The sequence below is a fragment of the Chanos chanos genome, chromosome 4 (assembly GCF_902362185.1).
Source record: "Chanos chanos chromosome 4, fChaCha1.1, whole genome shotgun sequence".
In the NCBI taxonomy this organism is placed as follows: Eukaryota; Metazoa; Chordata; class Actinopteri; order Gonorynchiformes; family Chanidae; genus Chanos; species Chanos chanos.
The window spans coordinates 17,044,362-17,056,402 of NC_044498.1; the positions used below are offsets into that span (position 1 = coordinate 17,044,362).

At 41.8% G+C, this 12,041-nt stretch overlaps 3 protein-coding genes across 4 annotated transcripts; 1 reads left to right on the plus strand and 2 right to left on the minus strand.

Annotated features, from left to right (window-relative positions):
- Positions 1-430: 430 nt before the first annotated feature.
- Positions 431-1,877, minus strand: zar1 (zygote arrest 1). The gene is made up of 4 exons (XM_030772839.1): positions 1,182-1,877; positions 953-1,045; positions 801-875; positions 431-574 (listed from the first exon to the last, which is right to left on the minus strand). The coding sequence occupies exons 1-4, from the start codon at positions 1,875-1,877 to the stop codon at positions 431-433; spliced, it is 1,008 nt and encodes a 335-aa protein (XP_030628699.1).
- Positions 1,878-2,804: 927 nt separating this feature from the next.
- On the minus strand, positions 2,805-9,722 carry slc10a4 (solute carrier family 10 member 4). 2 transcript variants are annotated; one of them, XM_030772606.1, is made up of 3 exons: positions 9,694-9,722; positions 5,606-5,816; positions 2,805-3,432 (listed from the first exon to the last, which is right to left on the minus strand). In XM_030772606.1, exons 1-3 carry the CDS (start codon positions 9,720-9,722, stop codon positions 2,899-2,901), a joined length of 774 nt encoding a protein of 257 aa, XP_030628466.1. In that variant the 3' UTR covers positions 2,805-2,898. The 2 variants fall into 2 exon arrangements, with proteins under 2 accessions (XP_030628466.1, XP_030628465.1); XM_030772605.1 differs by lacking the exon at positions 9,694-9,722 and adding an exon at positions 6,170-6,426.
- si:dkey-90m5.4 (leucine-rich alpha-2-glycoprotein) lies at positions 8,620-11,121 on the plus strand. Its single transcript, XM_030772607.1, has 3 exons — positions 8,620-8,787; positions 9,178-9,521; positions 9,638-11,121. Exons 2-3 carry the CDS (start codon positions 9,188-9,190, stop codon positions 10,285-10,287), a joined length of 984 nt encoding a protein of 327 aa, XP_030628467.1. The 5' UTR covers positions 8,620-8,787; positions 9,178-9,187; the 3' UTR covers positions 10,288-11,121.
- Positions 11,122-12,041: the final 920 nt, after the last annotated feature.

The window sequence follows — 12,041 nt, forward strand, 5'->3', positions numbered from 1 at the left end:
CCAACTGAGAGCCCAATGTGACATCCTAAAAGCTCCCAGTGGGAGAATAAGCCTTAGCTTTAACTACCATGCAAGTGTTCGCCTCGGTTTTATGTCTGGACAGATCACAATTCGGGGGGGGGGGGGGGGAGAATTAAAAAGTCAATTCCGTGAATCTCCCAGCAGTTACGGCAAAAGATGATTCAGCTGCAGGGTCAAAGAAAATAGACAAGATCAACAGTGCTGGTAATTGCCATTTTTAATTCACTGTCGAAGGAAACTTTTGCTGAAGCCACCTTCACTGATGCAAACAAAGGCAACAAAAACAGAAACAATGAAATCACAACTCATCTGCTCCTCTCCATAACTGCTTCTGAACAGATTCATCGGGGCTGTTCCAGACTGGAGTATTCATGCTGCCCGTATCTGGTGTTCCGTATCTGAGATGATACTATATGATATACTTAAAGCTAAACGTGCTGTCGCATGAAAGCCGTTTGCCTTTGCAGCGCCCGCACAAATCTTGACGGTGAGGCCGTTTAGGGTCCACATGGCGTGAGGTCACCGGGCACGTGCAGCGAGCTTTTCTGCAGGTCTGCGAGATCAGAAAGTTTACAGTGGAACATGACCCAACCGATGCCTCCCTAATAACTCAAGTGGTGCTCCTATAGGTAATCAGTGCCGTTATATTTACATGAAAACGGTACATTCTTCCTACTGTGGCAGTTTAGCATCAATAATTCCTCATTCTTGGTTACATGAGGGGGAAGTTAAAACGAATGCATCTTTGGGTTTTCACCTCCCCTCAATACGACACTTACCTGGCAGGTAATGTCCTCCACACGATATGGGTTGAATGCTTTCTGACACGTTCTGCAAAACTGTTTGAAATACACCTACAGGAAACAAGTTATATTAAATAATCCAAAGCTGTCGGTAAACATCCTAAACCATAAACCTCAACACTTTATACCTTGTTTGTTCCCTGTACACACCATACATAAGCGCTCTCCCACCGCAGATTGCAATCACGGCAGTGGTAATACCCATACTTTTGCTCCAGGAACTGGGGATTCGCAACAAGTGGTGGTTAGAAATAAAGAAAAACCCAGAAACCCCAACAATGCCACGCCACTGAATGTGCAGCATTCACAGCTTCCCATGAACCATCTTTCAAATGAGTGTCAGGACAGACGTCTCACCTGGAATTTTATTTGAGCCTTCGATTTTGAGTCGCTTCGGTCATTTTTCGCAATCTCGTCTTTTTTCTCGTCAGTTGTACTAGACTGGTCCTTTTTATCGACATCCCTCTCCGAACTAAGCTTTTCTTTCGTTTTACTTGCGCTTTGGTCCTCTAACGATGCCTCCCCTGCGTCGTCCTTTCCCTTCTCCACAGTATCAGGTTTATCGCCCGACGCACGGTCCGATGCGCCTTTGTCTTCCTCGAGGAAAGAAGCAAGTCGCCTGGACGCAATAGGAGAGTACACAGCCAACGTACGCGGATACCGCACACTACCACTGACGGGACTCCCGGGTGTCTGAACCTCCTGCCTTCTCTTCCGCAGGGCGTCACGCTTTCGGGCCAAAAGAGTCCTCGGTCCAAGGGAGCACTGGACGGAGGCGTCAGTCTTAGGGTTCACTTGGACACCGACATCCTTGGTGTTGGCCTTCCGTAGTCTGGGTGTTAGATTCGGGTTGATCTGTGAAAGGATGGATTTCAGCTGCGCCCGATGATAGTTATCAAAGTAAGTCTCCCCGTCGCCATAACTGACTAGATAATTCTTTTGTCGCCAGCTCTTAAGCTTTGGACACCTGTAAGAGTAAGGGTTGTAAGATGAATAAGGATTGTAGGATGAATAAAGGTAGTTGTCGAGTGACTCATCTCCATACATAGCCATTTTTTGCTTAGCCAAATTACAAAGCTTCTTGTAACAATTTAAGTAGCCCGCCGAAACACAATGACAAGTAATTGGAATCAGGTGCGCAATTGGGTCCCAATCGGAAATTCGAGTATACTCACATTTTTGAATGAATAGCGCGACCATCAAAGACAAATCGTGAGTTTGCAATATATTTATTTATGCGTAGCCTTTGTACTTCAGTAAACTTTTGACAGACACATTACATGTTTTGTACACTTTGCTGAGAGATCATAATTGCATATTTTGTTTAATTCATGATCACAGTATTTTAAATCCCCCTCGACTCTAATCTTAGTTTCTCTCTGATTGCGTCATAACAATTCTTTCTTTTTTTCATTACAACCCAATGATACGAATGCTGAAATTCACTCATGCAGTATTCTTGACATAATTGTGGATTTACAAATAAAAAGATAGCCGGGTCCTTGCACCAGCTTTTTGGGCACGATCTACCAGATAGTCTGAAATAATATATCAAGCGCTTATGCAGTTTTCTGTCGATTAACATCTATTCTGTCTATTCTGTCCGTAGCCATTCACCTCAAGTTACACTTCTTGCTCTAACCCAGTCCTTACAGACCTGCAAGACAGGCTAATGGAAAAGGACCTGAGGACTGTTTTGGAGTGGACGTTAGAGTGGAGCGGATATTCACAATTTAATGAGCTACATGCACACTCTTCCTCCAGTAGCCTGTCTCCTCAACTGTTAATTCATTAGTTTATCGAATTCATATTTGACCAAATGGCAGGCTGTTTAAGATGGAGAACATACTTATTTCAATTTGTTTGAAATGGAGAAAAAGCCTTTAGACATGTTAGTTGATCTGGAGTTGAATTATATTTTAATTTCTCGGCCCTCCCTTGATCTGAACTGGTTAGTCGTTTGCTGCATTCATTAGTCATATTTCAACAGTGATGTCATGAATAATGCAGGATGTCAAGTACGTATTGCACAGACTTCTGTCCATGGTTAAAGTCTTATTCTCACCACTGCCCACTATACTGGTGTAGGAACCCCTCCTCCACAAGATTCTAACCTAATGGAGTTCGGGTCGCTCACAGTTACTGAACCGTAAGCGGTGTCAAATCCAACGTCCTCCTCCTTTAGAGTTTTGTAGGTAATATTTGTTTCATCATCGTCCTCCGCAAGATCTTGTTTATGCAGAACCTCTTTCCTGTACATCCTGTACACCAGAATAAAGATTCCAGCCTCAGCGGCTTGGAATAGCGCGTAGAGCAGGGGAAACATGTACATTCCACCCATGAGCTGAGGAGGGAATGCCAGCTTCAGAATTGCCGTACACAGCTGCACATTTTGGCATCCTGTTTCCAAGGAGACAGTCCTCCTGCTGTTGGGGGGAAGATCAAAGAGCGTCGCTAAGCCATAGCCGGCGGCGTAGCCAGCAAGAGGCATCAGGACAGCCACCAGATAGACGGACGGAGGGATGGTGGCCAGGAGCTCAGGGCCCAGCATAGCTCCGGTCATGATGAAGAGCATCACCAGTGTGACGAGCAGCGACCACAGAGACACCTGGATGGGAAACAAATAACACACAGATGTACTTCTCAGTTACTGTGTGACTGATTTTGAATTTGTTTTACGGAGCAACTCAAATGATCCTGCTGGGGTCTTTTTGGCATCTATTTAATCATCATTTTAAAAGGATGCCATATTGTCATTGATAAATATATTTCTGTAATCATAAGGCATATTAAAGTTTGGAGGGAGTAACTGGTGTAATATGTTGGTAAAGTGACTGATACATATAGACAGAGATGGCTTCAATTATGGTTTGTGCTGAGGGCAAACTTTTAAATCAGTCTTGCAGATGAAATTCAGTTCCATCTTTTTTTTTAAGATGAGTGTGTATGTCATGTTAATATGATATTTGGCGGACAGTTACCAAAATCAAAGTAATCTCTAAATTTTAAATGGTCCCAAATGTGTAGTAGACCCTGTAATGATTTCTTCACTCATTTCTGAATGACTGTGCTATGACTGTACCTGAACTTATCATGTACAATTATGATGTCATTTGGTCTGACACTCCAGAGATTAGCATCTACCAGGAAGTGTTCACTGATCATGCAATATTACATATGTACATCTCTTACTGTGCCATATTTTGAAACAGCACACAGCTTGGTCTGCAGTAAATTTGTGTTAGACATGTTTAGGTTAAATACAAACCTGAATTACATTCTGAAATGGCTATTGCACAACAAGGCATAGAAACTGACATGCATCCCTGCAGATGTGTGGCAACTAGCATGTCACCGATGAGGACTGTCATTGATTTGCTTACTTGAAGCCAAGCATCTGATTCAATTTTCAATTATACAGAATATTTAAATGCCTCGCACTGCCTTAAGTATATGCTACATCCTGGTTTCCCTTTCTGCTTTGTACATGGTGCCCTATGACACAGAGGAAATCATTAGCATAGTCAGCTAAAGAATCATTTTCAGAGATTCAGGTGATTTTTTAAATATACCAATTACTCCTAATTCCTCTTGGTTTGGAAGAGAGTAATCCTAGACACATAAAATATAGCTCTGTAATTATTACTCCCAAACGTGGTTCTCTTGGCTGTGTGAAGCAAATCAGTCATAAAAAACATGAAAATAGAAAGTAGAACTGAAGCCAGACTTGATCCCTGTACTATGCCACTGCCAAAAATAAATGGTGCTGATGAGACCATCTCCTGACATTCTGTTTAAAATCACTGATTTGTAACTTTGGTAATACTAAGGATTAACTTAGTAATACTGTTGTCCTGAAGTTTAGTATTGTCTTTCACATGAGTCGGGGTCAAACCTACAAAAGCGAGTGGCTTTTTCACTGCGTTAAGTGTTTTGGGGGAAAAATTATGTTGGACTACAAGTAACTCTAGATATTCCTCCTTGTACAGGAACATGTTATATTATGTTAAGTGCTTATACCTTTGGAAAACTTGCAGGTGAAGGACATTTGTATTTGCTTGAAACCATGTATCAGAGGACAAAAGCTGAAAGCACTGCTAAACAGTCACAATGCTGCTCACTTTTATGTGCTCCTATTAATGTGCCTCTCTCTTCCCCTGATGCATTAGGCTGCTCTGCACCACACCCATTCATTTCTCCACTGCTTTATTGTTCCTGCTTTTTATCTCTGTCGTTATAGTACCCTTCTTGAGCTGTTTTAAGATAAGCTTTCCTGAAAAGAGAGAAAGCATATATATGACGGAACACTATCCTGAGGGTTATAATTTCCGCTCGAAGTCCAGACAACGAACATTTACGTCACTGCAGTGACGATATACAGTCTACACTGGATCGGTGCAAAACACTTAAATCTCTCATCATTTACTTTCTTTTGTGGCAACAATGATTTATTGTTGTTATTTATTAATAATCTTTAATTGTTGCAAACGAGAAGCATGATGCTCAAAATTGTTTAAGTTGTCCCATCACATTACTCATTCCCCTGAATGAACTTAATATCAGATTTGCTATATACATATAGTCCCGTGTTTACCTCAAAGTACAATATTATATACCACAGAAACTGTTAAATGATTGTCTAATTGTCAGGAAAGGGGTGAATAGAATTGGCAGGACGAAGTATCAAAGAAGTGTAATGAGTCTATCAGTCAGTCAATCAAGCCACAACGTCATCCACTTTTAGGACTTGGAACCTGCCTTGCCCAAACTTCCCTACATACCTTGAGGACGATGTCCGCTATACGTGTATAGCGGTATCGAAGTGCTACTCCGAGGCCAATGGGAATGAGCGTGCTGCAGAGACAGAGTATGATCGCGCCGAAGGGCATCAGGTTAACCACAGGAGTGTTAATCCATGCTCGGCTATACATCCACAGACACAGCGGCATGAGTACTAATGCCAGAATCGTGGAGGAGATGGTCATGATGATGCTGCAAACAAAAAGGGCACTTACAGCCGCATGCATCTCGAAGACATATCCTCTTCACACAAGAGTTCAGCATAAAGAGCCTGTGATACATACTTTTAATATCATTTTAAAGTATCTAATGACAAGATAGTACATTTCAGTCAATTGAAATATGACGTTGAACAAAGCGGTTTACGTTATTACTTTCTAGGTACACATGAGCTCAATGAAAAATACTTTTTTCATACTTTTTACTTTTCCGATATGAAATGTGCTTGAGCACTGGACACCACCGATGTGGGAATTAGGAGTGAACTCGGGGAGTTCATTTGTCTTAATTAATACGACAGCTGGAGAATTATGAGTTCGTCATACCTAAGATTCATTTCCCCGTTGACGAGCAGTGACATAATATTGGACAGGTTTCCCCCAGGGCAGCATCCACACAGCAGCACCGCTATTGCGGCCACGTCATTAAGGGAGAAGGCCAATGCCAGCAGGAACGCCACCAGTGGCATGATAACGAACTGGCACACCAATGCGAGGAGAACCCCAATAGGCCTGCGAATATGCTCGCCCAACTGACTTACCTCCACCGTGCAGCCGAGCCCTAACATAGTGAAACATAGGATAAATCCCACGAACACATTGATGCCGTGGCTTAAGGGCGAGTCCCAAAATGCCACGACAAGGTGAGCGGGTGCAGGTGACTTGGAAGGCAGAGGACTCACTAACAACCTGGCGGGCGTTAACTCAGTCCTGAACGTACTGGCCAGCAGTGAGACTGGGTCTACAGTGACGCGTAACCCGGCAATGGTGAGATCCTCTTGGACTCTGTCCGGGACCTGAGTAATGTTCATGTCTTCTTCCGTGAAGTTCAGGAACGGTATCAGCGCCGTGGCTGATGCGTCGTTTGTGAGGACACTTGAGTTTTCCATCGCGTTTCCCGGGTGCTGAGGTTTCAAAGACCGTTGTCAGAATCCGTGTGTGCCCTCCAGTGCTTCTGGTCTGCGGTGTAGAAACGAGTTCCCTCAGCGGCGCATCGTCATCTTCCTCTGCCACCAATGACGGAGGGACACTGGAGACTCCAGAGCTTGGAGCACTGAGTGGGGGGTGCCACTGTCGCGCACTTTAAGACAGACCCAGTGGGACGCACTGTGGATTGGCTCGCTTTATGTCATTCGCAATTTATAGTCAAGAAAGACAGAGATGCAAATCTGCTTACAGTCCCTTGACTGTTGTCCCCTAGAGCATTAAAACAGGATTGATTACCATCTTCTGACTAGTGCGCAGCGCACTTCCACGCTCACCTCAAATCTCTGATTAAGAGAAAATACGCCTTGACAGCAGTTGCGTTTTAATCATCTATTGTCTGCGTACTATCTTTTAAAATAAAATAAAATGTAACTCGTTTTAAATTAAAAGTTAAAATCAAGAAGTGTTCGAAGGGTTCCCCTTTAAAATCGCGACTCATTCACATTGATGTTTTCTTCTGAAGAGTGGTCGAGTTTGGCAACATTTAATAAACCACGACCGGCTTTTCATCACATTTGAGTGAGTCTACACCATCCTCTCTTGTTAGATTCTGTTTATTTATTTAGTTAGTTATGTATTTATGCTTTATATCGCTCGTCTGAATCTGGATAGATAGGGGGTTGGTGTTCAGTGATGCGTCGTCGTGGTTGAGTAGTCAAATACAACTCTGTTGGCTTTTATAGTGCTTATGCTCCGAGTGCATTTCATCTTTTATGTCCGCAGCTATTTTCATTCTTATACCTCAGGGTAAATGTGTGCCCTTGTAGATCCATCCTGCTCTCTCCTTGCGCGCGCGCGTGTTTAGTGAGATGGGTTGACTAGCTCATATTTATCCACTGTTCACCGGTATGTATGTGGGATTGTACCTGTTGAAGTTGTCATTTCTTCAACAATTCTGTTGAGACAAATTCTTGAATTGAATAAATTTCAATCATCCATGTTCCGGGAAAACACTACTTCACATTACACTCTATTCTATGACCTGTGGTCTCTATCGGGCCTTTTTAATGATAGCAATTTGGTCATTAATTTGACTTAAAGCTGCACTGCCGTCTACATTGCTTGGGATCACATAGATTCCTTGCTATCATCGCTATAGATTTGAGTTTTGTGCAGTATGAGCGAATGCGTTTTGTGCACTCCATGAACACAATCATGCGTAAAATGTACGGTATGCGAGTACCAAATACCTTATTTACAAAGCAGTCTACCAGCCTGATAAACAAATGCTGCGCAACTTCAATATAAGAACAAATTGTGACCTGACACACAAGCATCTCCACATTTTAATATTGTTGATTCGAAATATTTTTCTTTTTGTTGCGATTTTTGTTGAGACAGTTTGTTCGAACACATTCAGGGACACAATTTATAATCATTCTCAAATAGTGACTAATGTATCCCCTGAACGTTGTGCGAGGAACACGGAGTTACACAAATGCAAAATGAACGTCAATGATTTACAAATATCGATCCATCCTGTTAAAGTGTCTTTGTGTGGTGTCGTGTTGCCTGGCGTTGAATGTTCATTACTTGTAGAATCTATTTTGTGCGTCAGCAGAACATTTTTTTTTTATCATTATCGTTGTTTCATAGAAAGTGTAGGCTGAAAAACGTGTTAAACGAGTTCAAATTGGTACTAGTTGTGCGTAAAAGTAATAAAAGTAAGATTGTTTTAGCCGAAAAAAAGGTTGATCACGGATGTATATTCTCTCTCTCTCTCTCTCTCTCTCTCTCTCTCTCTCTCAGTCACTTAGCTGGTGATCGGGTCGGCGCCTGAAAGGGCATTGCCTAATTGTTTGCTCATGACGGATATTCCGCAGTGTTTTCCAGTAAAGAGTGTTGAAATGACAAACTAATGATCGTACCACTTCTTTATAAAAGTGAGAACTAATAGGTAGACCGAAAAACCCTGAGGGTCCACAACTGAGCTTAGAGGCCTTTTATTAAGACGCACGGTGAGTTTTTGAAATTTTACTCGAATGACTTCACATGACCCTGGTTCTGGTAAAAGTGGAATATAGGACGTTGCATGGTAGCACATAATAGTATTTCATTCAGTTTGACTTGGCAGTTCTGGTTTGATCTAGTAAAACGGTGTCGTTGAATAAGTATCCCAATGTATTTTTGCGTGTAAGATATTTTGAATTCTGCTCAGTAATATTCATTCTTTGTGAATACGAAAGTTGCTTTTCCGTACCTTTTTCGCATACTGTGAATTTTCCATTTTCCTGAACATATCTAGACCAAAAAGGTCGATGTAGAAGAAGTACTAGAGGTTCGGGCGATTTAACTAAAATTTAGCCAGGAGATATAAAAATGTATCATTTTTACTCTCGCGCTCACAGTGCACTGACGATGAACGCAAAGCTCTTCCTCACGCTCACGACGGCGGTGGTCTTCAGTTGCTATGGCGCCCTCTCGTGCCCAAAAGAGTGTTCGTGCCACATCAGCAACAAAACTGTTGAGGTTGTCTGTCACCAGCCTACAATGGATCGTTTCCCCGGAGAGAGCCTTCCAGGTAACACCACTTCCCTGACCATCCAGTACACCAACCTAAGTGCCATCACTGGGCATGACCTCAGAGCTATACCTCTCCTACAAGAGCTCCATCTGCCTGGGAACAAACTAAGCAGTCTGCCTGAAGATCTGCTGATGGGACTGCCTCATCTACACACTTTAGACCTCACAGGTGAGTGAATTTCTGGAGCTGTGTATGTGTGGGCATGCACGTGTGTGTGTGATTGTGTGTTTATAGGAGAGTTTGTGTGACTGCTTCATTCCAACTGACCGGTATGATCCTCTCAGGTAACCAGCTAAAAGAACTACCCCCACGTGTGTTCCACCATGCACCCCTCCTCAACCTTGTGCTCAAAGATAACCTCCTCACCATAACCCACGCAGACTGGCTTCCAAAAAACAGTAATCTGACATGGCTGGACCTATCAGGGAACAGCCTTAGGAAGGCACCTGTGGTCCTGCTACAGAATCTTCGACACCTGGTCACCCTGCACCTTTCTCAGAACCAAATAGAGGAGCTCCCACTAGGAACCCTAAGTCCTCTATCTAGTCTGGAGAGACTGCATCTGGATGAGAACAAACTTCAGTCCCTGGATGCTTCGGCTTTTAGCCACTCTACAAATATAACGCATCTGTTCCTTCAGAATAACAAATTGAAGAGTCTTCCTGCCAATGTCTTCCATGGGCTGAAACGTCTTGAATATCTGGACATTAGTGAGAACGCCTTGCGTTTTCTTGCCCCTGGGACCTTAGACACAGGAGTAAGTTCAGTAGAGCTGAGCCTTAACCTATGGCACTGTGATGCTGAGATTGAGTATCTTTGGGATTGGCTGAAGAGAAAAGCAGATGCGGCTGACGTGAAGTGCGCATCACCCGAGAGCCGGCGGGACAGGAAGATCGTGACACTCACGCGCACAGAGCTGGGCCTGACAGAGTGATGAGGGAAGGAAATCAAAGAGAAGAGAAGACACCAGAAGACAAAGATGTGAAGAACACAATAAGAGAAGTGAGAGAGGGAAAAGAGCAGGAGAGGGTTTCGAGAATGAACGTGATTATGGGAAGCAGTAGCGCAGAGGGGCTAAGTTGAAGAAGGGAAGATGAGAGAAGATGACGTGTAAGGAGGGGAATTATTAACTATTCAGTCTGTACTGGAGATTAGACTGCGCTGATACGGCATTGTTTTGGACAGGCTTAAAAAAAAAAAAAGTACTGACATGATAAAATATTGAAAATGACAACATTTTAAGATATAACAATATTGAAAAAAATGAAAAAAAAAATATTCACTTGGTAAAAATGATGAATTTAATTCAATCTAAAACAATTCTAATAAAAATGAAAAATACTGCAAATGAAATGATGGTAAAGCTTTGATTCTGAAGTACAACACAAATGATCAGGAAATACTTCGCTCAGATCCGACGCAGGAAGGTTAGTACACAGTTTCAGAAGGGGCAGTCATTTTAAAAGTACGTTTTCAGACGTACATAGCGCTCTTTTCATTCTTTGTTGTATGCGGTGACTCCACACAGACAAAACACAAAGAGAGAGAGAGAGAGAAAGGTCAAATTTTCATCTTTTATTTGAAATGTGAATCAACACAGGGAACCAAAGCATTACGTTAGAGGAGATAGAAAAGTCGGGACAATCTTCGTCACTGGTGAGGAATGACTGCGCATTCAAGCCCACCACGCTTTAAACATCCCTCTTATTCTGTCTCTCGTCACGCTGGGGCACCTCTTTGTTCAATAAATAAAAAGCCTCTTTTATCAGCTCAGAGCATTTAGTCATAAATATCAAGGCGTGTTTATACACTTTTTTTTTTTTCTTCAAAAAGCAAATATAAATGTTATTATTAAAGCAATTACAAAATCAAAAAAAAAAAAAAAAATTATAATAATAATAATAATACACCAACTAAAATCGAGCAAAGAAATGCAAAGACCCTGAAGCGAACAAAATTGGCAAATTATGACAGTTGGCACATGAAAATTAAAAAAAACATAAACAAGAACATTCAAAAACAAAGCTATTGTGTGAATTCATTAAATTATAGGCACTCATTTTTTTTTTTTTGTTAAAGAAACTTCTGCAGTCTCTGCTTGTCGCCTGTCCGCATCTCGTCATGCAATCATGAACCTGTATGTGCACATCTGTATAAGTACATATCTTTCCATCAACGACCGTCTTTTCTGTGTAGGGCAAAACTGACTGAATTGAAAAATGAAATTAATCACATTCAGTAAAAGCGGGAGAATAATAGTTACAGGACATTGTTTTTTTTTTTTTAAATACGTAGTTTCCCTCGTAATTACTGGAATGAGAGTTCACATGCATCACTTTCAATGACTTGAAGTCCACAACCACTGCACATCACACACTGAAGACGTCATGTTAGAAACCCCAATCCTTCTCACATTTACAGACTTAATCAATCAGTGAAGTGGTTGACTTTGTGATTCAACATAAAAAATATCCATTTACCAAAGGTTATCAGTTATTTGTCTCTTACGAAGTTTATGTTTCTGTATGGGTAACCATAGAGACCATTACTGTAAGATTTAAGGGCCATTCCACAGAAACTACTAATACAGATTTTTTTTTTTTTTGATCCTTGTGTCTTTTGGTGTCAAAGAATGCAACAAACGACGTCTTAAAATATTGTTTAGATGAGTAATTAAGAGTGATTGAA